At 36.8% G+C, this 27,701-nt stretch overlaps 1 protein-coding gene across 7 annotated transcripts in view; it reads right to left on the bottom strand.

The window, feature by feature from the left end:
• Positions 1-27,701, bottom strand: part of CPLANE1 (ciliogenesis and planar polarity effector complex subunit 1) — a 115,627-nt gene that overhangs the window by 49,166 nt on the left and 38,760 nt on the right. For 2 of the 7 annotated variants that reach the window (XM_070519747.1, XM_070519753.1), the window contains exons 22-34: positions 26,393-26,562; positions 26,137-26,295; positions 25,911-26,019; positions 20,126-20,426; positions 17,346-18,264; positions 9,616-9,764; positions 8,832-8,998; positions 8,235-8,317; positions 7,389-7,468; positions 6,239-6,316; positions 4,322-4,514; positions 1,763-2,056; positions 810-1,580 (exon numbers count right to left, since the gene is read on the bottom strand). In XM_070519747.1, coding sequence (XP_070375848.1) covers positions 810-1,580; positions 1,763-2,056; positions 4,322-4,514; positions 6,239-6,316; positions 7,389-7,468; positions 8,235-8,317; positions 8,832-8,998; positions 9,616-9,764; positions 17,346-18,264; positions 20,126-20,426; positions 25,911-26,019; positions 26,137-26,295; positions 26,393-26,562 — 3,473 coding nt within the window. The remainder of the gene's footprint in view (positions 1-809; positions 1,581-1,762; positions 2,057-4,321; positions 4,515-6,238; positions 6,317-7,388; positions 7,469-8,234; positions 8,318-8,831; positions 8,999-9,615; positions 9,765-17,345; positions 18,265-20,125; positions 20,427-25,910; positions 26,020-26,136; positions 26,296-26,392; positions 26,563-27,701) is intronic. The other 5 variants (XM_070519748.1, XM_070519749.1, XM_070519750.1 and 2 more) reach the window with 5 other exon arrangements.

The following is a 27,701-nucleotide window of genomic DNA, read 5'->3' as shown; positions in this document are numbered from 1 at the left end:
ATCTGCCAATCCTCCTCTTTTCACTGAGGAAGACTGGCCCTGAGCTAACATCCGTGCCCATCTTCCTCTACTTTATATGTAGGACGCCTACCAAAGCATGACTTGCCACGTGGTGCCATGTCCGCACCCGGGATCCGAACCAGTGAACCCTGGGCTGCTGAAGTGGAATGTATGGCACTTAACCACTGTGCCATTGGGCCGGCCCCTATTTTATTTTACTTTAAAGTGGGTCTATTTAACAATTTTAGCCTGTAACAGACTTGAAGGCAATCATATCACAATTGCTAAGACTAAAACAATGCTCTCTCCCTCTCTAGACACACATACACAGAACATGAACAAGAATATCTGATCAATTTATTTTACTTATTTCTTCTCTAAGCAGAAGAAATACCTCTGAAAAAGTCCAGCAAATCCTGGTATTGAAAAGAAAGACCTAAAACTTTTAAAATAGCCAATTATTATTTTAATCCTGATTTTTTTTTTTTTGAGGATGATTGGCCCTGAGCTAACATCTGTGCCAATCTTCCTCTGTTTTGTATGTGGGATGCCACCACAGCATGGCTTGATGAGTGGTGTGTAAGTCTGCGCCCAGGATCCAAACCCGTGACCCTGGGCCACTGACCCAAAGTGTGTAAACTTAATGACTACGCCACCGGCTTGGCCCTAAACCTGATTTTTATATGTTGTTTTCAATAAAGAAGCATTATTAAAAAAAGAAATGTGTAAGAGCTTTTCATTAAACATACAGTACTCATGGCATGAAAAATGTAGGGCTGTGCTTCTGCAGCACCCAGAAAAATTATTACCATGTTTCCTGGAGAGAGACAAGAGTGAAGTAACGATAATCTTGGGTATGTTCTCTCTTCTGCTACAGTTCTGATAGGTACGGAGGGAACTGTAACTGATGCTCTTGACACAGAGGAATATATATAATGAGGTTTAAGTTGCAGGTGCAATAATGGAAGTCCGAAGGAATTCTGAGGAGATATCTCAAGGGGCCTTGGCTTAACATCAAATAGTTTTTCTGGTTTTATAACTGTTGAAAAGTCCTGTCGAGGTGTCAAGTTTTCTTGTCCAACATTCTGATCCGAGTTCACATGCTTCGGGATTTCTGTAGTCACCGCTTCTGCCCATTTCTTCTGCTCAACTGCTTTTTTTATGGCTTCAGTATTATACTGGCTCAAATTCAAATGGGACGTGGAAGCAGTGTGCATTGCTCTCTGTGGCAAAGGAGGTTGGAAGGAATCAGCTAAGCCCCAAGCCTCTCTTGGCTGTGGCAGAGGCCTGAAGGGAACTTGTGCAACTCTTCCTGTAGGGAAGGCAAGGGGCTTAAATTCATGCTTGGGCTCAAATTGAAGCAAAGGAAAACCATCACCAGGTCTTAAAGTTTTTGCAACGGGAATAAGTCTAGGTGTCTTTGGAATTAGAGAAGATGTGGACAAAAGCTGGAGGTGAGTATGTGCAGCAGGGCCTGGAGACAATGAAGTGGTTGGTAAGTTTTGAGACGGTGGAGTGAGTCCTCTATTCTGAGGTTGGCCTTCTAACTGACAAAAAGGAATACTCTCATGGGGAACATTCTGGAAAAGAAAACATATTACATAAGTTTAGAATATATTACAACCTCCTTATTTTGTAAATAATGCTCAATATGGTTTGGAGAGTGTGGAATATAGTTACTGCTAAAAAAGTTACTTACTCAAATAAAAAAACAAGAATTGAACTACTAGGACAACTTTAATGGTATTTTTAAATGCACTACCTGTAAATTTCCATTACTATTTTGATCAGACTGCAAAATTCCTCTATGGCAGTTTGGGCTGTTCTTGCCAGGCTCTCTGGTGCACTCTCCCATAGACTGTGGTTTAATGAAAAATCTCTCCTTCCGACTTCTACTGGTGTCTTCAACATCACCACTCCCTCCTGCGGGGTTCAGTACCTGGTTTCCCACCAAACGCACAGACTGAGACTGCTGTAAAAGTTGACTGACATCTGGGAGGTTAGCAAAGGATGATCCCACTATCTGCATGAGGCTCATGAAGTTGATCTGTTGCAGCTGGAGTAAAACAAAAATTAAAGAAATATCTTAAAATATAATGAGAAGAATCTAAGGAGTCAACAACAATCAGCTGAGTATTCCACAGTAGTCACAGCTTTCTCTCAGTATCTGGAGCCCCAAGAATGCTAAGCAGGAAGCACAACTGGGAGAGATAAGGAAGAAAGAATAGCTTCCTGTCTTCAAGGAGCTGTTGGCTGCGAATACGAACTCATGACTGAGACCTGGGACTATCTGTAAAGCAGTTTACAGAAATATCTCAGGGACCATAAAGGAGTGATCTGATGGAGCAGAGTGAGGACAATGAAAGAAGAACTCCTAGAATGGGTGTGTTGTAAACAGGTTTTCAGGAAAGAAAAAGAACAGAGATGAGCAAACAGGTGAAGAGTACAGAATTCCTGTGGAAGAGCCGACTGGGTGAAAGGCAAAGCGGCTGACAAACTCTGCGGCACATTAGAATCACCTGAGGAGCATTTAAAAATCCCAAAGGCCAGGCCATACCCCATACCAATAAAACCAGACGTCAGGGGATGCGAGCCAGGGTTAACATTTTTTAAGATAACCAAGCGATTTCAATGGGCAGAAAAGCTTGGGAAACACCAGCATACACTGGCTTAGCTACAACAGGACATTTCTAGCAGCTACAATGAGACGATAGGTTACTGCAGTAATTCTCAAACTTCAGCACGCACCAGAATCACTCAGAAGACTTGTTAAACCACTCTTCGCTGAGTCCCATGCCCAATTTTTTTATTTCAGTAGGTTTGGGATGCGGGCCTGAGAATCTGTCTTTCCAACATGTAAGTGATGCTGATGCCACTGGTCCAGGGACCACAGTTTGAGATCACTGGACTTGTGAGAGTATAGGGGGGAAAGGGGTAAGGCAGAGGCTGGCTGTGGGTTCTTTCAAGCCCAGCAGAAGAATCTGCACTTGATAAAACAAACCAATAGGGAAACACTGCAGGTTAAAAAAATGTATGTTACCTTCAACTGTAAAAGAAATATATGCTTATTACAGAAAAAAACAAACAGAGAAGCATAAAAAAGAAAAGTCATTCATAATCCTACTCCCAAAGACAACTAGTATTGAAATTTTTAGTGTATTTCCTTTCACTCTTTGTATTTTTAAAACAAGATTGATATAGTATACAAATTTGTACTTGAAATTTACTGAAGATTTTAATACAGGAAAATAATAGTATTAAAACAATATCTGAAGAAGAATGTCCTAGAAAATGCATATATAAGATAATGGAAGTATGAGTTCTAAGAATCTAAGGTTGGCTACACCTATAGAAAGAGCAAGTGGCTGTGCTGACATACAGTGTGGGCAAACGAATCAAGAGGGCATGCTAAAACACTATGGGGAGCGAAAGAAGGCAAAGACAGCGCTCTAAGACAGTGATTCTTCACCTTTTGTGTGCATCACAATGATCTGCAGAACTTACTAGATATACAGGCAGTAACCAGCAAAGTCCCTACGTAATACAAAAAAACAGTTTGAGAAATGCTTCTGAAACTTTAAGCTGGTAGAACAGATAGTGCTAGTAAATGGAAAAGGAGAAGAAGGGATCAGGGAGAAAAAGAATAGTCAGTTTCAATAAGTTTCTTGGGACAGTGGGACATGTTGAAAAAGTATTCTCATCAGGGCCCATATTCAAAGAGAAAATAAGTGCCAAGAATCATCAATACAAAAATGGTACATTGTATCACATAAAAGGATATAGAAGTGAATGTAGAACAGATGAGTAGAGGATTAGATCTGAGGGACATTAATGCTTAAAGAATAAAATAGAAAGGGGAAATAATTAAAAATTGTTGGTAGACAGAGAAAAGGATAGCCAAGCGAGAAAAAAATGATGGAAGTCAAGGTGAACAGTACTCCAAAATGCAGCTGACATTTCAACCCAAGCCAAAATTTGGTTTGAAAATAAGAAACATGATGTGACAGGCTATTGTAGAATAAACTTTGGATACCTTTGAGCAAGAGTCTGCTGTTCTGGTTTGATTAGCCCCCACCTCACTTTCACGAGCAGCTCTGCATCCCCAAAAGCTCAGTAAAAATAGTCACTGTAAGAAGTAGGCAGCTCAGCCTGGACTCTAGGCCCTAGAGTTAAGAACTTCTGAATAACAAATGAAGAATGCCCTAACCAGAGAAACTCCGCAATTTAATTTTAACTTGTCCATTTCTGGAACTTTTCATATTTTAAAAACTTACATATATATCATGTGTAGATTTACTTATTTATTTGGAGATGTGCTTACCTGAACTAATTTAAACATTTCATCTTGGAGCATCTGCCTAACAGAATCGGAAGAATCTGGTAAGTGAGCCCTGGGTGCGTTTGTCTGGGTCTGCCGAGGTGTCGGCACAGGTGTTTGTGAAGCAACACTGACTCCATTTGATATGGAAGGTGGAACTGATGAAGACTTATCTTTAAATGCAGAGATCTGTGCACTATGTGGAAGCATATAAATAAAAAACACACTTTAAGTCAAGAGAAACACAAATTAGATGTTCATGATCTGAATATTTTGATCCCACTTTTTTCTTCTATTTTAAAGGCTTTCTGGAAGTTTTCTGGAAATTTAAACCCTAAAGCCTATCTCTGTACACCTCAGCCACGAGACACGTTTGTCATCAGCACAGTTATCCATCTGAATGCCTTTTTTTATTAAGGGACATGTACCGTCTAGTTAGCCATGTCCCCTCTCTATGGTGTTACAAACCACAACAGTTCACACATCTATTTTATGTGCCTGGCCCCTGTAGGAATCTGAGTTTGAGACCTGTGCAATCATTCTGATTAGCTGTACGGACTACACAATTTGGCTTAGGGATATATTTTTTGACTAAAATTAATGATCCAGAATGGAATTAAGAAAAAGTGGGAAAAGTATGGGTTAAAAAAATGTTTAAATCTGGGGGCCAGCCCAGTGGCATAGTGGCTAAGTTCACACTCTGCTTCAGAGGCCCAGTGTTTGTAGGTTCAGACCCAGGGCACAGACCTAGACATGGCTCATCATGCATGCTGTGGTGGCGTCCCACATACAAAGAAGAGGAAGACTGGCACAGATATAAGCTCAATGACAATCTTCCTCAAGCAAAAAGAGGAAAATTGGCAGCAGATGTTACCTCAGGGCCAATCATCCTCATCAAAAAAAAAAGAATGTTCAATTCTAATATGGGTACAGCAAATATTGCTGATCATCATTAAATGTGGTGAAAAACAGTATTTTGAACATTTCATTTCCAAACACATCACAGAGTATACATTCATCATAAACACTAACAAAAGTGTTTATCTAGAAATAAAAATTAAAGATCAAAGTAAGCTTTTTGTTTTTTTCTCTACACAAAATGATTTTTTTGAGATAATTCCTTAAGCACATTAAGTACTCAATGTTTTCTAAGCAAATCAATCTCATAAACTAAATCAGGGAGCAGGCATTGTCATACCCAAATAAACTGATCAGTCTCTAAAAAAGAAAAGAACATATTAAATTGCTTTTAAATTTTTTTGAGTTTACCCTCCTTCCTTTTCAGCAATAATATCTGCCTTTTATCAAGCATCTAATGTGCTCAGTAACAAAACTTTATTGGGCAAATCCATGGAAGACAGGCACTACAAGTGGCTTGCCTATTTTAAGACAACTTTATTGGTCTTCTTGTCAACAAGTAGCAAGGAGATAGATTCTAATTTTGGAGGATTTTTCTAAAGTAAAGCTGTGCTATATTATCCTCCTATTTCAGCAAGACTTCTAAACACTAAACACTGTTCAACCTCTGGAAAAGAAACTCAAAAGAACTGTACGAATCTGTTCTATGAGAGAATTAAAATCATTTCATACACTATTAGGAATCTGTTAAAAGCTGAAAGTGAACAACAACATCTTTCAATAATATATCCACTACTACTTTCCAGAAAAGACTAGTTCCTGTATATCTTTAAAACACAACAGTTAGAGGAAAATCTTTCAAAAATAAAGTTAAAGGTGTTGGAAAAGTGTATCCATGTTGCTCTGATTTCAATGCTTCATGTTGCTTTCATTTTACTCTCAGTTTCTAGTCAAAACATTTAGTAATTATTTTAAAATGGTACAGTAGACATCATTTCATCCTTTTATCTATTTGTAAAATATGATTACATCTAAATGGTTACAGTATGCAAAAACTCTTACCTAGAAATTTCTGAACTTGTGTCTACACAAAATGAATAAGGAGTGGTGTGTTCAGGATTTGAAAAGCCTTCAATCATACTATAATTAAAGATTAATAAGCAATTAGGAAGTGATATTCTTTACATTATCTAAGTTACAGGTGATCTAACGCTCAGCCATCTAAGAATCTACACCTCTTCTACTCCTCTGTAATGCTTAGCTAATAATTACAATCTGTTTACATTAGTCTCCATAGCAATTAGTAACAGATTCAAACAAAAGCAAATAATATTTCTGGATGGCTTAACATACTACTTGAACACTGCTGCCTGCTGGCAACAGCAATAACAGTATCTAAAATGAGGGGGAGTGAGGTTAGCTGGGACCTCAAATTTCACCTAAGGAAAAGGCAGACACTTTGCTCAGGAACACTACAGAGCCCACTGTCAATCTGAAACTGTGAAGACTAGTTTTTTATTAACAGAAATATTTATATTACTTGTAAAGGCACATGACATTAAGTATATTCTTTTTGCTAATTACCCACAGAAGAACTGGACAAAATTTGAATACTGAGAAACAAAATCTAAAATTTCAAAACTTTAAAAATTCTAAAAATTAAGAAGTCATGTCCAGACTGCAACAAATGAAAACTGCCTTCAGTAACCCTTGACGCAGTAATAAACTAGCCAGCAGAGTATGTCTCCACCACAGCCCTATGGGCAGTGTGCTGTAACGACACCACAACAGTGCAAGATTGTACATATATACTATGATTCGTGATAGTTCTTTATTTGATCCAATAAAAGTGGAGTCAGAGTAGAAGTGGTTCCCTAATTAGTAGCTAAATAAACTCTAGTCTATTTATAGCTATATTTTACTTTGATAAAGCTGATAGTGATGGGAGAACAAAAGGCAATGTAGAAATCATTATTTATATCACTATACCAAGATTTAAAGGCATAACATTTACCAAAAGTCACTGTTTACCACAGCTATAAATTGAAGTTACAATTTCACTAGGGACACAATATCACCATAAAATATATATTGTAAATTATGAGAAAAAAATCTCTTCATCAAGTGAATCCCACTTGAGCCTTGAGAGCCTTGAGCCTTTTTCACTGAGGTGAACAAGGCAGTATAATCACTTCCACACTTTTCCCCTTACCCTTTCTGTTCAGTTGATTTTTTCTCCGTATATGTCTCCAATGGTCCCTCCCTTGGGCACAGAAGCTCTCCTGTAGAATGCTAGGTGGTAAAATTCATAGTACGCAAAAAGAAAAGAGGTGAAACAAACACAGTATTACTATCTGGGGCATCTTGAGTTTCACATTAGCTACTTGCCCAGAGTAATGACAGTCTAAAAGCAAGTGAGAAACCAAACATTAAAATGTACTCCCAGGCCTGCTTTGACCACATCTTTAGACTGTGCGAATTGCCTTTGGCCCATTACCCTCAGTCACCGAACATTAAAGTAGAAGGACAAAATGATGTCTTTATATCATTTGTATTTGTATTTACAAACAGATTGTAAATTACATACACCCATTACCACATGATAAGCACGTTGTGAAAACAACTATAAAATCAAGAAAAATTAATCCTTTTAAAGGAATTGCTTCAATAATTTGAAATATCTGTGTTCCACCTGAAAATCCAGTGTATAGACTTTTGAGAAAACAAATTATACATGAAAGTGCATATAATATACAAAAACTGTATACTAAAGCTGAATTATACATTTTGAATATAAAACACTTTCATCACACTTGATTAATTTACTACAGCAGTTTATGAAAGAAAAATTTCATTGCCTGAAATTACTAGACATATTACTAATAATAGAATTTCAGTGCAAGAAAAATGCTGAGTGGTATGGGTATACTCTACAATCCACAGGGCACTTTTCAGAGATGATAACCTTGGTTGGATGCATTGAATAAAAACAGAAGTATAATTTAAATACCAGACAAAGTAGAAGTTGAATCACTTTATCCACTATTTATTGACTTACTTCTTCTAAGTGCTGTGGTAAAGTCTGCATGTAAATGGCAATACTGGGACTTTTGAGACTTCTCACAGGTTCTTTGGTATCTTCTATAGGGAAACAAAGACAAAGAGAAAACTAACCACTTGAAAAATAATCAATTTACTTTTTAGAAGGTTGAGGAATATTACAAGAAACAAATATAATGGCAGAAACATTTTCTATCATCCTTACAAAAACATTTTTTGAGGAGACTACCTCTCCTCACCAAGTGAATCCCATTGAGCCTGAGAGGCCTCATGTCAGTGTGTATAACTCCTTGCAAAGCTCTGAGCATTTCTGTTTTAAGGTGGGCTGCCAAGGAAAGGTTCAAAGAATTGGTCCACAGAAATGAAGAGGCCCGTAATAATTACATAAGCAGGGCAAAAGGCTCAATAATTGTAAATTCAGGCTATGAGTTAATGTGTTCAATATTTCATAAATATTACGTTCTCTTTTAATCTTTGGTTTTAGTCCATAATAAACATACCAATTTAGATATAAGACTAAATAGTTATCTCAGATAATCATTCACCAATTTCAAATTAATAAGGTCAAAGAAAAATATTAGCCAAACCAACTAACCTTCATAGTCTGACAGACATACATCCATTTCCTCCTGTGTAAATGTTCCTACTTCTGAAAGATCCTCATCAATATCTATAAATTCTTCTCCAGTATCATCAGTGACAGAAATAACCTCTTCACTGGTTTCTTTTATTTCAGGATTTTTTGCTTCAGTTGGCATTCTACTGACAAAAATGAAGCAGTTAAAATTATAACTCATTCTTGGAAACAAAGAGTTGCTTTCAATGGATTCAGTTTATTGAAAAAGAACAAACTTAGTTTTCATATTTATAAAGTCTTTTGTTTTTTAACTATGTCTGGTACACAGTAGAAGCTCAATAAAAGGTTGTACAATGACTGACTGAATATCCCCATTTTTATTTACTCAAAAGATTGAATTAATTTCAACTTATCTAAATTTGCCTTTCTCACAAAGGAATCTTCCTGCTATAAAGGCTTCAGGCTTGGTATTCAAAGATATATGACTCATAGTATTGCTTCATATGTAAAAGTGGATAAAATGATTAGCTTAACTTCCTCTGACATAGGACATCAATTAACATAATAAAGGGATCTCTCAGGATGAATTAGCTCCTCTCTCAGAAGATACAAGCTTCTAACAGGGAAGAGATATAATTTGCAATGAATTGTTAAAACACTGCAGAAAGCGCTCACTTCCAGCTTCTCTAGTTCAAAGAAAGGCTCATTCCTTAACTTTCAAGGGTTCAGTTCTTCTCTGCAGCCCAAACTCCATCAAAAAAGGTATCATCCACTGAAAAGGAGGGTATAATTAGCAACTTACTTCGAGATACTTTGATAAGATTCATTTTGATCATTTCTTTGCTCGAGTCCAAGTTGAGTGGATGCTGCGACAGAACCGCCAGCATCTGTTTTGCAGTCACTCTCAATATGGGGTTCACTCTGAGATCTAGCTGAGTGATTCTCTACCACCTAAAACAAATCACTTACAGCACTTAGTATTCATTACACAATACCTTACTTTCCATTATACCTTTAGATAATTACCACTTTCTACAGAATTTCTCACGATTAAGTCTCTTACGCATTATCAAGTATTTACTACGTTTCTACAACTCAATATTTGATGCTGAAGCAATGATCAAGTCTTTATTCCACCTGACAAAAACAAACCTGACTACCTGAATAGTGTTCAAAAGAAATCAGCCTTAAAATTTGTAAGTTGTATCATCAATGTTTTCAGGCCACAAAACAACGGCAATAAAATGTAAAGTTGCTTTCATTTAATTCTCTTTGCTATTATAAAGACATTTAGTAATTATTTCAAAATGACACAGCGGGTAAAAATACTGCAAAAAATATAAGGGATGTATCTCTTTTGTCTCTTACTTAGAAATTTAGGTATACATCACCTAAAAACACTTAAAAATTTCAATGACAGCAAATAGAGTATCTTATAAACCACCTTAGAATAACAGAAACTGATCTCAAAAAAAGAAAAAAATTCACAAAAGCAAAACACAAAACACACAGACCCACACTCACACCCCTCAACCCAGAATAAAATATTTTAGAATGAAGGCACTTTAAAAAAGAACAAATTTAGAATTAGAAAGTTTAGAGGGGCGTTGACAAAGATGCTGATATAGGAGACTCCTGAAGTCCCCTCCTCCCACAGACACCCTGAAGAGCAATCACACACAGAGCATTTATCGCTGAAAGAAATTCAGAAAATAGCTGACTGACTCTTACGCATTAGGTGAATGAGAAAAAACTCACATCGAAACAGGTGCGAAGGCTGAGACACTCTCACTGGAAACCCCACCCCTAGCACAGCACCCTATAAGCAGCGGGAACTTCCCACTCCCAGCTTCTCCCTGAATAGTGAAGGGTTTGGACCCTATATATAATGCCCCAATTTTTAAGACTCCCACTCAAGGGACAGGACCCCAAAACAGCTAGCACTGAAAGCCAACAAGGCTTGTATCCATGACACTCACAAGACCACAGCAAACAAAGCAGTTCCCCACAGGTGCACGAGCACTGGCTGCAGCTGTACCTGCAGGGCACAGCACGGAGGGGCAGGTGAAAACACCTCTCAGTCCTGCCCTGGAAGGAGTCCATCCACATGCCCTGAAAGCTGCTGCCTGAGGGTCAGGATTCTAACTGAGCACACATCTAGGGGCTGCTGCGATCCTCCCCAGGGCCCAGGGAAGAAGGTGGACCCCTCTCCCACCTTCTCCCTCTCGGCCACTCCAAGTTGCCAATATCTCCCTGGAAGGAGTTTGTACACACAGCTGGCACTCCAGCTTTTGAAACTGCTGACTGAGACATGACTCCCTAGATCAGCTGTCTCTGACAGCCATTGGGGCTTGCATTCAACGAGTCCCACAGGACCGTAGCAAGCAAAGAAGCCATTCTTAAGGGGCTCAGGAGCACCCCCATGGCTAAGCAACCAGGTGCACCTCACAGGGGGCAGGCAAAACACCAATCTCTCACATTCTCCCTGGAAAGGGCTAAACTATGTACTTTCCTTCATGTTGCCTGAGGGTCTGGCTTCCAATCAGCCTGCATCTAGGTGTTAAATGTGATCCACCCCTTTGGGACACTGACAGGTCTTGGTATAGACCTGTCAACTACTGCGAGCCACTAAGAACAAAGAAGAAAGCTTAGACAATCACAAAGGTTTCAGAAAAAAACAAAAGCTCAGGACAGGCCGGCTGACGAGGTTCATCTCTTACACAAGAACACTCTGTCCAGGCTGGGAGATGTGGTTGTTTTACCTAAGGTGCAGAAACCAACACGCAGAGTTGAGGAAAATAAAGAAACAGAAGAATATGTTCTAAACAAATGAACAAGATAAATCTCCAGAAACAGATCTTAATGAAATGAAGATAAGTAATTTACCTGATAGAGATTCAAAAAAACGGTCAAAAACATGTTCACTGAGGTCAGGGGAGTAACACACGAACAAAGTGAGAATTTCAACAAAGAGATGGGACATACAAAAAGTACCAAACAAAAATTACAGAGCTAAACACAAAAACTCAACTGAAAAATTCAATGGAGGGGTTCAACAACAGACTAGATCAAGTGAAAAAAGGCATCAGAAAATTCGAAGACAGGGCAGTGGAATGGATCCAATAAGAGGAGCAAATGGGGGCTGGCCCCGTGGCCGAGTGGTTAAGTTCGTGCGCTCCGCTGCAGGCGGCCCAGTGTTTCGTTGGTTCGAATCCTGGGCGCGGACATGGCACTGCTCGTCAGACCACGCTGAGGCAGCGTCCCACATGCCACAACTAGAGGAACCCACAACGAAGAATACACAACTATGTACCGGGGGGCTTTGGGGAGAAAAAGGAAAAAATAAAATCTTTAAAAAAAAAAAAAAAAGAGGAGCAAATGAAGAAAGAATGAAAAAGAATGAAGATAGTTTAAGGGACTTATAATTTACCATCAAGAGGAACAATAAATGCATTACAGAGGTCCCAAAAGGAGAAGTGAGGTGGGGGGGCAGCATGCTTATTCAAAGAAATAATGGCTGAAAACTTCCCTAACCTGAAGAAAGAAACAGACTTCCAGAGACTTTCAAAAAAGATAAATTCAAGGAGACCCACATTAAGACACACCATAGGGGCTGGCCTGGTGGCAAAGTGACTGAGTTTGCGCACTCCACTTCAGCAGCCTGGGGTTCACCAGTTCGGATTCCAGGTGCGGACCTACAGACCACTTGTTAAGTCAAGCTGCGGCCGGCATCCCACATACAAAATAGAGAAAGAGAGGCACAGATGTTAGTTCAGGGCCAACCTTCCTTAGCAAAAAAGAAAAAGAAAAGAAAAGAGGAGGACAGGTGGTGGATGTTAGCTCAGAGCTAATCTTCCTAAAAAAAAAAAAAAGACATTATAATTAAATTGTCAAAAATTAAAGACAAGGAAAGAATCTTAATAATAATAATAATAAAAACTTGTTGCATACAAGGGAACTTCCTACAGCTATCAGCAGATTTTTAAGCAAAAACTTTGTAGACCACAAGGGAGTGGCATGATATATTCAAAGTACTGAAAGAAAAAAACTGCAAATCAAGAATACTCTATCCAGCACAGCCGTCCTTCAGAATTGAAGGAAAAATAGTTTTCCAGACAAGCAAAAGCTGAAGAGTTCATGACCACCAGCCCAGCCTTATAAGAAATGTTAAAGGGAGTACTTCAAACTGAAAGAAAAAGATGCTAACTAGTAGCAGGAAAACATATGAAAGTATAAAACTCATTAGTAAAGGTAAATACATACTTAAATTCAGAATACTCTAATGTTGTAATGGTGGTAGGTAAAACACTTATAACTCCAGTACGAAGATTAAAAGACAAAAGTATGAAAAATAACTATAACTACAATAATTTGTATACAGATACACAATATAAAAAAAATGTAAAGTGTGACATCAAAAACGTAAAATGGGGGGGAGGTAGCGTAAAAATGTAGAGCTTTTGTATGTGCTCAAAGTTAAGCTATTATCAGCTTGAAATAGACTATTATAAATAAAACATGTCTAATGTAAACCTCATGGTAACCACAAAGCAAAAACATATAGTAGATACACAAAAGATAAAGGAATCTAAGCATATCACTATAGAAAGTTATCAAATCACAAAAGAAGAGAGCAAGAGAGGAAGAAGAGAACAAAGGAATTGTAAAATAACCAGAAAACAATTAACAAATGGCAATATTAAGTCCATACCTATTGATAATTAATGCAAAGGTAAATGGACTAAATTCTCCAATCAAAATACAGGGAGTGGTTGAATAGAGAGAAATAAAACCAAGACCTAACTATAGGCTGCCAACAAGAGACTCACTCCAGCTTTAAGGACACATACAGACTGAAAGTGAAGGGATGGAAAAATATTCCAAGTAAATGGAAGTCAAAGGAAAATGGGTAGCTAAAGCTATATTAGACAAAACAGAGTTTAAGCAAAAGACTGTAATAAGAAACAAAGAAGGTCATTACATAATGATAAAGGAGTAAATTCATCAAGAAGATATAAGATGAGTAAATGTTTACACAGTCAACAAAGAAGCACCTAAATATTTAAAGTAAATATTAACAGAAATGAAATAGACAGCAACACAATAACAGTAGAGAAATAGACAGCAATCTCACTACTTTTTTTTTTTTTAAAGATTTTACTTTTCCTTTTTCTCCCAAAGCCCCCCAGTACACAGTTGTGCCTTTTTAGTTGTGGGTCCTTCTAGTTGTGGCATGTGGGATGCCACCTCAGCGTGGCCTGATGAGCAGTGCCATGTCCACGCCCAGGATTCGAACTGGCAAAACCCTGGGCCGCTGAAGCGGAACACGTGAACTTAACCACTCGGCCACGGGGCCAGCCCCAATCTCACTACTTTTATTCAACATAGTACTGGAAGTCCTAGCCAGAGCAATTAGACAAGAAAAAGAAATAAAAGGCAACCAAATCAGAAAGGAAGAAGTAAAACTGTTTGCAGTTTTCTATTTGCAGGCAACATATTTTATGTAGAAAACCCTAAAGACTCCACCAAAAAATGGTTAGAATAAACAAATTCAATAAAGTTGCAGGATATAAAATCAATACATAAAAATCAGTTGCATTTCTATACGCTAACAATGAATCATGAGAAAGAGAAATTAAGAAAACAATCCCATTTACAACCGCATCAAAAAGAATAAAATACCTAAGAATAAATTTAACCAAGGAGGTGAAAGACCTGACACTGAAAACTTGAAGATATTGATGAAAATACTTGAAGAAGACACAAATAAATGCAAAGATATTCTGGGCTCATGGATTGGAAGAATTAATATTGTTAAAATGCTCATACTACCCAAAGCAATCTACAGATCCAATGCAATTTCTACAAAATTTCAATGGCATTTTTCACAGAAGTACAAGAAACATCCTAAAATTTCTATGGATCCACAAAAGACTCTGAATAGCCAAAGTAATTTTTGAGAAATTTGAGAAAGAACAAAGCTAGAGGCATCAGAATTTCTGATTTCCAATGACATTACAAAGCTATAGTAATCAAACTATATGGTGTTGGCATAAAAATAGAAATACAGATCAATGAAATAGAATAGAGAGCCCAGAAGTAAATCCTTGCGTACAAAGTCAATTAATTTTTGACAAAAGAGCCAAGAATATTCAATGGGGAAAGGATAGTCTCTTCAATGAATGACGCTGGGAAAACCGGACAGCCACACCCAAAAGAATGAAACTAGACCACTATCTTACAACATTCACAAAAATTAACTCAAAATGGATTAAAGATTTGAGTATAATAAGACCTGAAACCACAAAACTCCTGGAAGAAAACATAGGTGGTAAGCTCCTTGACATTGGTATTGGTGGTGATTTTTTGGATTTGACACCAAAAGCAAAGACAACAAAAACAAAAATAAACAAGCGGGGCTACTTAAACTAAAAAGCCTCTACACAGTAAAGGAAACCATCAACAAAATGAAAAGGCAGCCTATCAAATAGGAGAAAATATTTGCAAATCATACATCTGATAAGTACTAAAACTCAATAGCAAAAAACAACCCAGTTAAAAAATGGGCAGAGGATCTGAATATACATTTTTCCAAAGACGACATACACATGACCAACAGGTACACGGAAAGGTGCTCAACAACACTAACCATCAGGGAAATGCAAATCAAAACCACAATGAGATTATCACCACACACCTGTTAGAATGGCTGTTATCAAAAAGACAAGAGATAACAAATGCTGGGGAGGACAAGGAGAGAAGGGAACCCTTGTACACTATTGGTAGGAATGTGAACCAGTACAGCCACTATGGAAAACAGTACAGAGGTTCCTCAAGAAATTAAAAATAGAACTACCATATGATCTTAAAATGCAATTTTTTTTTTTTTTACAGATTTTATTTTTTTCCTTTTTCTCCCCAAAGCCCCCTGGTACACAGTTGTATATTCTTCATTGTGGGTCCTTCTAGTTGTGGTATATGGGACGCTGCCTCAGCGTGGTTTGATGAGCAGTGCCATGTCAGCGCCCACGATTCGAACCAACGAAACACTGGGCCGCCTGCAGCGGAGTGCGCGAACTTAACCACTCGGCCACGGGGCCAGCCCCCTAAAATCCAATTTTTAAGTATATATCCAAAGGAAATGAAAGCATTATCTCCAAGAGGCATCTAAACCCCCATGTTCGTTGCAGCATTAGTCACTGTTGCCAAGGTATGGAAACTTCAACAGATGAATAGATCAAGAAAATGTGGTATATATAAATACACAACGGAATATTACTCAGCCTTAAAAAAAGAAGAAAATCCTGTCATTTGCAACAGCATGGATAAACCTGGAAGGCATTATGCTAAGGCATTATGGAATAAACCAGACAGAGAAAGACAAATACTGCATGGTATCACTTATATGTGGGATGTTTAAAAAGAAAAACAGTTGAACTCAGAAACAGAGTAGAAGAGTGATTGCCAGGGGCCTAAGGGGTGGAGGAAATAGGGAAAAGTTGGTAAAAGGGTAAAAATTTTCAGTTATAAGGTGAGTAAGATCTGAGGATCTAACGTTTAACATGGTAACTACAGTTGATAACACTGTATTGTATAACTGAAATTTACTAAGACAGAAGAATTTAAATGTTCTCATCAAAACAAAAAAAAGTAAATATGTGAGGTGTTGGATATGTTAATTAACTCGATGAGGGGAAAACTTTTGCTATGTATATGCATATCAAATCATCATGCTGTATAAATATCTCACAATTTTACTTGTCAACTACGCCTCAATAAAGCTGAGAAACAGAACAAATTTAGATACTATTGGAATTCTCTAAATATTAAAAAAAAGTCCATGTCCCACCTACTTTACCACACCTATTAATAAAATAAATTTATTTTCCAAGAAATTCGTCTCCATCTTTTTATTTTCTTAAGTGCAATAGCAACCACTCAATCAAAAGATATTTATGCAAAACACACGTGCTATCGAAAACAAGTTAAAACAGCAGCCTGCTACTTGCCATTGGCTAGAGAAAAGAAAAAACAGCTAATAAGCACTAACTCCTCTACCAATACCCATTTGCCTTTCTAGGTTTGCTTCTCCAACCTCACATGGCCAGAGTATAAGAAAGATTATCTCCCAATACATATGATGAGACACCAGTAATAAACACTAGATAGCTGCCTAGTGCTTCATCTGAATCACAACCTGAAACTTAAAAGAAAAATTATATAAATGTAATACCACTTGCAATATCACTTAAAATTATCTTCTTCCTCCTTCTTTTTCTTTTTTTATAAACACATAAAACCTCAATACCTACAGCCTCTATGAAAGCACTTTTACCCTGATTTTTCTTCCTAATTATTTTTAAGAATAAAAGGAACTACTGGAAGAAAAAAAATTAGGCGATAGAGACTATAATCAACATTGTCATTAATTTTGTTACTTAGTGATTCTTTAATAGATGGGGAAATATAAATATAGTTTTAATCTAAAATGAGAATTCTCATTTGTATGTAATACACAATTCAAGTTCTTACCCTAATAATGGCATTTTCTGCCTTATATGCAGCAAAATAGGGTTGTTCCAAAAGCCACAATGATGTGAGAATGGCAGCTGCAGAGGTCTTCACCCGAATGATGGGACTGTACTCACAGGATGATTCAGCGAGACCAGGGTCACAGAGAAGCCTTCTATCAGACCATCTTATCATCCACTCCAGCAACCTTCTTATACTGCCAAACATGTTATTTAGTGCCAGAGGAAGATCTTCTTGAGGGTTAATATCATCGCATTGAATTGCTTTGAAACTACATCTTCCAGTTTTAACGGACTTGGGAGTCCAAAAAATATGGTTTGGCAATCTCTGGATTAACGGTTTCTCTGGATTGTCATCTTGGATTCTGTAAATTGACTTTTGTTTTAAACCAAATAATCCACTCTTCTCTGCACTTTTACTGACTTCATTCAAAGGGTTCTCTAAGAAAGGGTTCATCCCTTGATTAACCAGTACTGAAGTTGAAGGTGCCTGGTTTTCCGATTTTTCAGACTCATGTGACTCAGGAGCAACAACAAAGCAAGAGCCAGCTCTAAACACACTCTGGCTTTTGGTTTTGCCCTGACGTCGTTTTAATGTTGTATGGACATCAAAAAGTAAAGAATTAAGTTCATGTTCTCTAAGATGTCCAGAAAAACTGGTTAGAAATGGAATGCCAGGATCCTTGGAACCAAGTAGGTCTCTTTCAAGAACATAACTCAAGAAGAGATCAAGGAATTTAATATATTCATCATCATCACGTTCAAATTCCCAAACACCTATTACAGGAAGTACATTTTGTGATAACTTTGCATGATCTTCTTCAGGGCTTTCTTTCTGATTACATATTTTCTTTTTTTCATTGGGCTTACCAATAGATGTTAATTCCATGTGACTTGGGGCATTTCTACAGCAAAGAGAACTGAAAAAGACAAAATTAAAGATCATTTAATCACTAAAACTGATTTTAGGATTGACAATAAAAATCGTCTCTACTAATTAAGTCGTGTCTTTTTTTTTAATGCCTCAATTACCTGTCTTTCAAATGAAGGGGCTGGACTAAATGATCTTTAAGTGTTCACTAGAGCTGAACATTCTGAGTCTAAAAAATACAACACATTAATATCAAAAGGGGAAATTTGGGGCCGGCCCTGTGGCTGAGTGGTTAAGTTCTTGCACTCTGCTCCAGCGGCCCAGGGTTTCACTGGTTCGAATCCTGGGCATGGACACAGCACTGCTCATCAGGCCATGCTGAGGCAGCGTCCCACATACCACAACTAGAGGGACTCACACCTAGAAATACACAACTCTGTACTGGGGGACTTTGGGAGAAAAAGGAAAAATAAAATCTAAAAAAAAAAAAGGGAAAATTTGTGTTAAAAGAAATTAAAATGTGTACAGAGGGGCCGGCCCAGTGGTGTAGTGGTTAAATTCATGTGCTTTGCTTTGGCGGCCTGGAGTTCAGGGGTTTGGATCCCGGGCACAGACCTACACACTGTTCATCAAGCCATGCAGAGGTGGTGTCCCTCATACAAAATCAAAGAAGATGGGCACAGATGTTAGCTCAGTGACATCTTCCTCAAGCAAAAAGAGGAAGACTGGCAACAGATGTTAGTTCAGGGGCAATCTTCCTCAAAAAAAAAAAAAATTAAATAAGAAACAAAATTAAAATAAAATGTGTTCACAGAAATTTCACTATAAAAAAAATGAGTGTTTTTTCTGGGAAAAATAAAAGGTCCTCTAAAAGGTCAGAATTTAGGAGTACAAAGTCAATAAAAATCACAAGCCACCAACACACATCTTAGTTTACAGTTTCTTGGTTTCCTCTTGCATCTGTGCTTTTCGGCTCCCCCTGTACGATGTACAGCAAGCAGGACTACCCTCAGGATTCTTTACCACACAAAAGTTGGGAATTTTTTCTAAACACTTTCTGCTGCTATTAAACCTGTTGGGCAGGCACCATAACTGCCAACCATAATTACTTTTAAGTTTGTCTCCTTCCAACAAAGTCCTGAGGGCAGAACACAGATCCCTAGTTCTCTCAGTAAGAAAAATACAAGGTTCCTTTTAAGCACCTGGGCTTAAGTAACGAGCCTCTGCTTATTAAACACACAACAAGCAGCCTTCTGCGCATTCCTGTACTAACACTGAAGTCATCAGGTGGAACAAGCATCTCATTTGTAACACTATGAGATACGGTTTAAGCAGATGTTTGGATTAGAAAGGACTATTTCACTTAAGCCAGATTACGGTCGATTACATAGCTTTTCAGTCATGAGTAGGATAAACTGCCTTGCAGATACTGGAATTATAAAAAATCAGCTTAAAGTAATAGGTGTTTAAATGATAAGCAAGAATTTCTCAACAATTTATGGACAACTTTCAAAGATGAATGTGCAATTTCCTTCCCTAGAAAGCCTTAAAAATAATACAGCTCACCCAATAACCCTCAAGTATTTAAGTCTAAAGATTACTGAAAAAAAAATAGAAGTCCTCCACTAAAAGTCCTCCAGTGAACTCTAGAATTTTATCTACTCATTTGATTTTACACTTTCAGGTGGCAAAATTACTTCATATTTCAATACTTAAAACTGATTTTCAAATGTACAGTCTCATCTTATACTCCTAACATCCTTCTGAGTAGCGAGGGTACCACTAACCATTCATATTGTTAATTGTACAATCAGTGAGGGTGCTGAGACTAGAAATCAGCTTATCGGTTGCATGAAAATATTTTTTTCCAAAGGAAGTGAATGCTTACTATTAACAGATCCCAACTGTACCTTTGATACAAACGTATCCTGCTTTTCTCTTCAACCAACAAGGCCTCAGAGAAGGTATCTGCTGTATCTGCATCACTGTGGACCAGAGAATTCCCCAGTTCCGTGAGTGTGCTCCTGCTCAAACTGGTCCCCAGGGAAAACCTGTCAAAACCTGAAACCTCAGCTGGTTTTTCTTCTTCAGCTGGTTCCCATATATTCATCTCAAAAGAACCTATATTTCTCTGCACACGTTTTAGGGCTTTCATCCTCACTTTATGGATAGAGTGCATGATAACAGACATCATTTCCTCAGTTTGGGGGCCTAGAAAGAAAAGAACAAAAGGTCTTACACTTCATTAAAATGTTTCGACTCAAGACATAGGGGACCCAATTCTGGTCCCTCCCGGGAACACGAAATCTAACTTATGACAGGCTTATTTCCACAATCTTACAGATCATGCTTTCTTCGGTATTCATTAGAAGGCAATGGTCCATATTTTAAGGCAGAACTGCAGGGGCTAGAGAAGGTCCCTTAAAGAACAATAAAAGGGACAGAACCCAGACTCTATAAAACAGTGTGCATGGGAAAACAAAAAATTAAGAAGTCATTTAACTATTTAAGAAATCAGAAGGACAATTATAAAAAGAAAGACTAATATTTTTTTCCATTCCCACAGAGTGGTGAATAAGAGAACATGAGTAAAATTTTAGGCAAAGAAACAAAAATACCTTTCAAATTTCAAGCAATAAGAAACAATATCATGGCAAGTTTTTCAAGGCTGCCTTTGGAAAAATTTTAAACATTATTAATACATAAACAGGACGTTTCAGAGGATGTCAAAAAAGTCTTAAGAAAAATATAAATCACAATATAAGTATAATACAAGTATATTAATATATATATTAATGCAATAATGTGCAATCATAGGACACAACTAGACTTAAATACTAGATTATAGTCCTAAAAAAGAGGGTAATTTAAAGTCTTTAAAAATTTCCACAACATTGTGAATGTACTTAATATCATTAAACTGTACACTTAAAAATGACAAATTTTATTTTATGCTTATTTTACCATAATAAAAAGAAAACTTCCACAAGTTCCACAAGGTGATCTCAAATGTACAGGATAAAATTAAAAGCATAAATAACCATAGAGGGAGAGGAAGAAAACTAGTTTTTAACAAAATACCTGAATTATTCAAGGCACTATATGGTTATTTTATACATTTTATCTTATTAAATTCTTTCAATGCACATTCATAAAGCAGGTAATTTCTTTTATTTTATTGCAGTAACATTGGATTATAACATTATATAGCTTTCAGATGTACATCATAATATATTTCGAATTCTGTGTAGATTACATCATGTTCACCACCCAAAATCTAATTATACTCCATCCCCTCACATGTGAGCCTAATCACCCCTTTTGCCCTTTCCCCTCCCCACTTCCCATATTAGGTAACCACCAATTGTTTGTCATTGTTTTTATCTTCTACTTCCAAGCGAGATCATATGGTATTTTACTTTCTCCTTCTGAATTATTTCACTTAGCATAATACCCTCAAGGTCCATCCATGTTGTCACAAATGGCTGGATTTCATCATTTCTTACGGCTGAGTAGTATTCCATTGTGTATATATACCACATCTTCTTTATCCATTCGTCCCTTGATGGGCACCTAGGTTGTTTCCAAGTCTTGGCTATTGTGAACGATGCTGCAATGAACATAGGGGTACAAGTATCTTTATGCTTTTGTGTTTTCAAGTTCTTTGGATAAATACCCAGCAGTGGGATAGCTGGATCATATGGTAGATCTATTCTTAATCTTCTGATGATAGTCCATACTGCTTTCCATAGTGGGTGCACCAGTTTGCACTCCCACTAGCAGTGCAAACTGCCTCTCCAACACTTGTTTCCTGTCTTGTTAATTATAGCCATTCTGACCGGAGTGAGGTGATACCTCATTGTAGTTTTGATTTGCATTTCCCTGATAGCTAATGACGTTGAGCGTCTTTTCATATGCCTGTTGGCCATCCATATATCTTCTTTGGTCTTTTGCCCATTTTTTAATTGAGTTGTTGGTTTTTTTGTTGTTGAGATGTATGAGTTCTTTGTATATTTTGGACCCCTTATCTGATATGTGGTTTGCAAATATCTTCTCCCAATTGTTAGGTTGTCTTTTCATTTTGTTGATGATTTCCTTTGTGGTACAGAAACTTTTTAGTTTGATGTAGACCCATTTGTTTATTTTTTTTTTTGTTTCCCTTGCCTGGTCAGACATGGGACTTGAAAACATGCTGCTAAAACCGATGTCAAAGAGCATACTGTCTATGTTTTCTTCTAGAAGTTTCATGGTTTTGGGTCTTACATTCAAGTCTTTAATCCATTTTGAGTTGATTTTTGTGCACGGAATAAGGTAATGGTTTACTTTCATTCTTTTGCATGTGGCTGTCAAATTTTCCCAACACCATTTATTGAAGAGACTCTCCTTTCTCCATCGTATGCTCTTGGCTCCCTTGTCAAATATTAGCTGTCCATAGATGTGTGGCTTTAATTCTGGGTTCTTGATTCTGTTCCATTGATCTCTGTGTCTGTTTTTGTGCCGGTACCATGCTGTTTTGGTTACTATGGCTTTGTAGTATATTTTGAAATCAGGGAGTGTGATACCTCCAGCTTTGTTCTTTTTTTCTCAGGAATCCTTTGGCCATTCGGGGTCTTTTGTTGTTCCATATAAATTTTAGGATTCTTTGTTCTATTTCTGTGAAAAATGTTGTTGGAACTTTGATAGGGATTGCGTTGAATCTGTAGATTGCTTTAGGGAGTATGGACATTTTAACGATGTTAATTCTTCCAATCCAAGAGCATGGAATATCTTTCCATTTCTTTGTGTCTTCTTTGATTTCTTTCAACAATGTTTTATAGTTTTTGGCGTACAGACCTTCCACCTCTTCGGTAAAGTTTATTCCTAGGTATTTTATTCTTTTTGTTGCAGTTGTAAATGGGATTGTATTCTTAATTTCTCTTTCTGCTACTTCATTGTTAGCATGTAGAAACGCAACTTATTTTTATATGTTGATTTTGTATCCTGTGACTTGACTGTATTCATTTATTATTTCTAAAAGTTTTTTAGTGGATTCTTTAGGGTTTTCTACATATAAAATCATGTCATCTGCAAAGAGTGACAGTTTCACTTCTTTTCCAATATGGATCCCTTTTATTTCTTTTTCTTGCCTGACTGCTCTGGCTAGGACTTCCAATACTATGTTAAATAAGAGTGGTGACAGTGGGCATCCTTGTCTGGTTCCTGTTAGAGGGATAGCTTTCAGTTTTTCCCCATTGAGAATGGTATTTGCTGTGGGTTTGTCATATACGGCCTTTATTATGTTGAGGTATTTTCCTTCTATACCCATTTTATTTAGAGTTTTTATCATACATGCATGCTGTATCTTGTCAAATGCTTTCTCTGCATCTATTGAGATGATCATGTGATTTTTATTCTTCATTTTGTTAATGTGGTGTATCACGTTGATAGATTTGTGGATGTTGACCCATCACTGCATCCCTGGAATGAAACCCACTTGATCATGATGTATGATCTTTTTAATGTATTGTTGTATTCGATTTGCTAGTATTTTGTTGAGGATTTTTGCATCAATGTTCATCAGTGATATTGGCCTGTAATTTTCTTTTTTTGTGTTGTCCTGGTCTAGTTTGGTATCAGGATAATGTAGAATGAGTTAGGAAGCCTCCTCTCTTCTTCGATTTTTTTGGAAGACTTTGAGAAGGATAGGTATTAAGTCTTCTTTGAATGTTTGGTAGAATTCACCAGGGAAGCTATCTGGTCCTGGACTTTTATTTTGGGGAGGTTTTTGATTGCTGTTTCGATCTCCTTACTGGTGATTGGTCTATTCAAATTCTCTACTTCTTCTTGGTCCAGTTTTGGAAGGTTGTATGTTTCTAAGAATTTATCCATTTCTTCTAGATTATCCAATTTGTTGGCATACTTTTTCATAGTATTCTCTTATTATCTTTTGTATTTCTGAGGTGTCCATTGTAATCTCTCCTCTTTCATTTCTGATTTTATTTATTTGAGACTCCTCTCTTTTTTTCTTGGTGAGTCTAGCTAAGGGCTTGTCAATTTTGTTTATCTTTTCAAAGAACCAGCTCTTGGTTTCATTAATTTTTTCTATTGTTTTTTTAGTCTCTATTTTGTTTATTTCTGCTCTGATTTTTATTATTTCCTTCCTTCTGCTGATTTTGGGATTTGTTTGTTCTTCTTTTCCCAGTACCCTTGATGCGCTGTTAGATTGTTTATTTGGGATTTTTCTTCTTTGTTGAGGTAGGCCTGAATTGCTATAAACTTCCCTCTTAGAACTGCTTTTGCTGTATCCCATAGATTTTGGCATGTCGTATTTTCATTTTCATTGGTCTCCAGGAATTTTCTGATTTCTCCTTTGGTTTCTTCATTGACCGAATTGTTGTTCAGTAGCATTTTGGTTAATCTCCACATTTTTGTGGCTTTTCTGGTTTTCTTCCTATAGTTGATTTCTAGTTTCAAACCTTTGGGGTCAGAAATGATGCATGGTATTATTTTGATCTTCTTAAATTTACTGAGACTTGTTTTGTGGCCTAATATGTGATCAGTCCTGGAGAACGTTCCATAGGCATTTGAAAAGAATGTGTATTCTGTGGTTTTTGGATAGAATGTTCTACATATACCCACTAAGTCCATCTGGTCAAATGTGTTGTTTAAGGCCAGTGTTTCCTTATTGATCTTCTGTTTGGATGATCTATTCAGTGGTATAAGTGGAGAGATAAAGTCCCCTAATATTAGTTGTGTTACTGTCTATTTCTCCTTTTATGTAGTTAATAATTGCTTTATATATTTAGGTGCTCCTATGTTGGGTGCATAGATATTTACAAGCGTTACATCTTCTTGTTGGATTGTTCCCTTTATCATTACGTAGTGCCCTTCTTGGCCTCTCGTTACAGTTTTTGTTTTAAAGTCTATTTTGTCTGATATAAGTATTGCTACCCCCGCTTTCTTTTCTTTGCCATTTGCATGGAATATCTTTTTACAACCTTTCACTTTCAGTTTATGAGTGTCTTTAAGTCTGAAGTTTGTCTCTTGTATGCAGCATATATATGGGCCTTGTTTTTTTATCTAATTGGCCACCCTATGCCTTTTGATCGGAGCATTTAGTCCACTGACATTTAAAGTAGCTATTGATAAATATGTACTTATTGCCATTTTGTTACTTCTTTTTTTTTCTGGGTGTTTTACTAGTTCGTCTCTGTTCCTTTCTTTTTCTCTTGCTCTCTTCCCTTGTGGTTTGATGGCTTTCTTTAGTAACATGTTTGATTTCTTTTGTCTTACTTATTTGCTTACTTATTATAGGTTTCTGATTTATGATTACCATGAGGAACCTATATTATATTCTACGTATATAACAGTCTATATAGAGTTGATAGACTCTTTAGCTTAACCTCTTTCTAAAAACTCTACTTTTAATATACTCATCTTCCCAACAAGGAAATGATGCTCAGAGAGACTAAGCAACTTGTGTATGGCTGCATAGTTAGTAAGTGACAGAGCTATGACATGAAGTCAGCTCTGTCTGGTTCCAAAGCAACCGAATTAGTGCTTCTGTAATGAGAAAGTGCTTCTGCCTTCTCACATTCCTATCGCCAAGGAAAGAGAGATATGCATAGAATCATAAGCACTAGAAAATAAATGCTTTCAAAACAAAAAGAGAATCTTCAGCAATTTGTCTATCAGATATCTAAGAAATGACAATACCTTTCACAACACAGTGCCTGAGTCTCTGTTGAAGAGAGTGATATTTTTCTCTTAAAGGGACCCTTATATCCTCAGGATTGGGAAACGCTTTCACAAAAATTTCTGCTACCTTTAGAAAAATTTAAAAATAAGTTTATGAGCAACACCATTCCTAATTAAAATAAAGTAAAAATCCTTTAAAGTCTCTTCTTCTGATTAAGTTTATTTTCCTCTACAATCACTTTACCTTTCTGATCGGTGGCAGTTCTCCAATGAGGCTCAACAGCAGATCCTGAATCAGTTCTTCAATGTTAGAAAACCGAGAGAAAGGCAGCATTCTATAGGCCCATTCCACCACACCGAGACAGTGCTCAACCACACAAGAATCAAACTCCACTTCAAGGGCCTAAAAGCATATTGAAAAATTCATTTCCTTTTAACTTTGGCTGGTTAGACCAAGGAGTTCAAAAGAAAGTTTTACTGCAAACAGTAAAATCTCCCACCAAGCAATGATTTCCCAAGGAACATTTGCTCATTTTTCTTACTCTTGTGCAGGTAAATACCTTTCTTCCCTCCACATTTTCTCTTGCTTTCTGATATTGCCTGCAACTATAGGATAACTTATCACGAATATGCAGCATCCAACACAAAGCACAAAGTTCTCTGAAGCAACCTAAATCAAGAATAAAAATATAAAAGGAAATTGTATGAGTATATATACTGATATTGTAGCAACTTCACCACTGTTGTAATTTTTTCCCCCAAAAGGAATGTCTTTATTTTGTTGATTATAAAAGAAACATATGCATATTGTAAATACCTTATATAAAAGTCATAGATATCCTTCCAGAATTATGTATATTATTCTAGAATATTTCATGTATGTCAGCTTCACCAAAATATTGAAAAAAAATTTAGAGTAAATAACATACACTGTTTACTAATAGTTTACTTGCTTTAAACTTTATAGTACATTGTATATATTTTCAAAGCCAATACATACAGCTCTACTTAACATTGTATAGTTAATTTATTTGGAAAATCACTTATTTATAGCATTTCAGCTTAAAATTTTTAATGCTAAAAACATAATTTCCAATATTAAATAATTTTTTATTAAAAGCAACACAACTACACAAAGATACATAAAATCATATTAAATATGCTGTTTCACAACTAGGTTTTTTTTCACCTAATGCATCTTGGATCTCTCCATGGTGGTAACATAAACACACTAAGTCTGTTTATTGCCAATAAAGTATTCCGTTGTATAGAGCATCACGATTCCACTATACACAACAGCTCACAATCCAGCTAACAAAACATGTTTTCACTGTTCTGCTGATCTTAAATGTAATTTCCCTTATTATAACTAAAGTTATGTTATAAGTATAAAGTTACAAGACAAATCAAGTAAAACCCATCTTCTCTACTGTTCTGAGGTTAATAGGATCTTTTCCTGTGGAAAACTTAATAGTCCTTCCTTTAAGCCTTAATTGTTTTTCTAATGAGCCTTATTTTTTTACAGTAAACTGACTCTTACATTAGTGCCAGTATTCTCATTTTCCTTTGAAAGGTACTTAATGTATTTTTTCCAACAACTATTACAAAGCTAGGAAGTACAGTTGGACATTATAGAAACTGAGCAGACAGCAGGTCTTCTACAAATCCTACCCATGGAGGATCCAGGTTGGGGGTGGAGGAATGGGGGCAGTGGTGGTGGTGGGTATATGCTCCCAGTGGGGATATCAAGATCACCTACTGGCATTTTCAAACTACACTCCACCCCTACAGATTCTGGCAGAATCTACT

Source organism: Equus asinus, chromosome 10 (assembly GCF_041296235.1).
Source record: "Equus asinus isolate D_3611 breed Donkey chromosome 10, EquAss-T2T_v2, whole genome shotgun sequence".
Classification (NCBI taxonomy): Eukaryota; Metazoa; Chordata; class Mammalia; order Perissodactyla; family Equidae; genus Equus; species Equus asinus.
The sequence above is the reverse complement of the archived record's forward strand: the minus strand, read 5'-3'. Positions and strand labels throughout refer to the sequence as shown.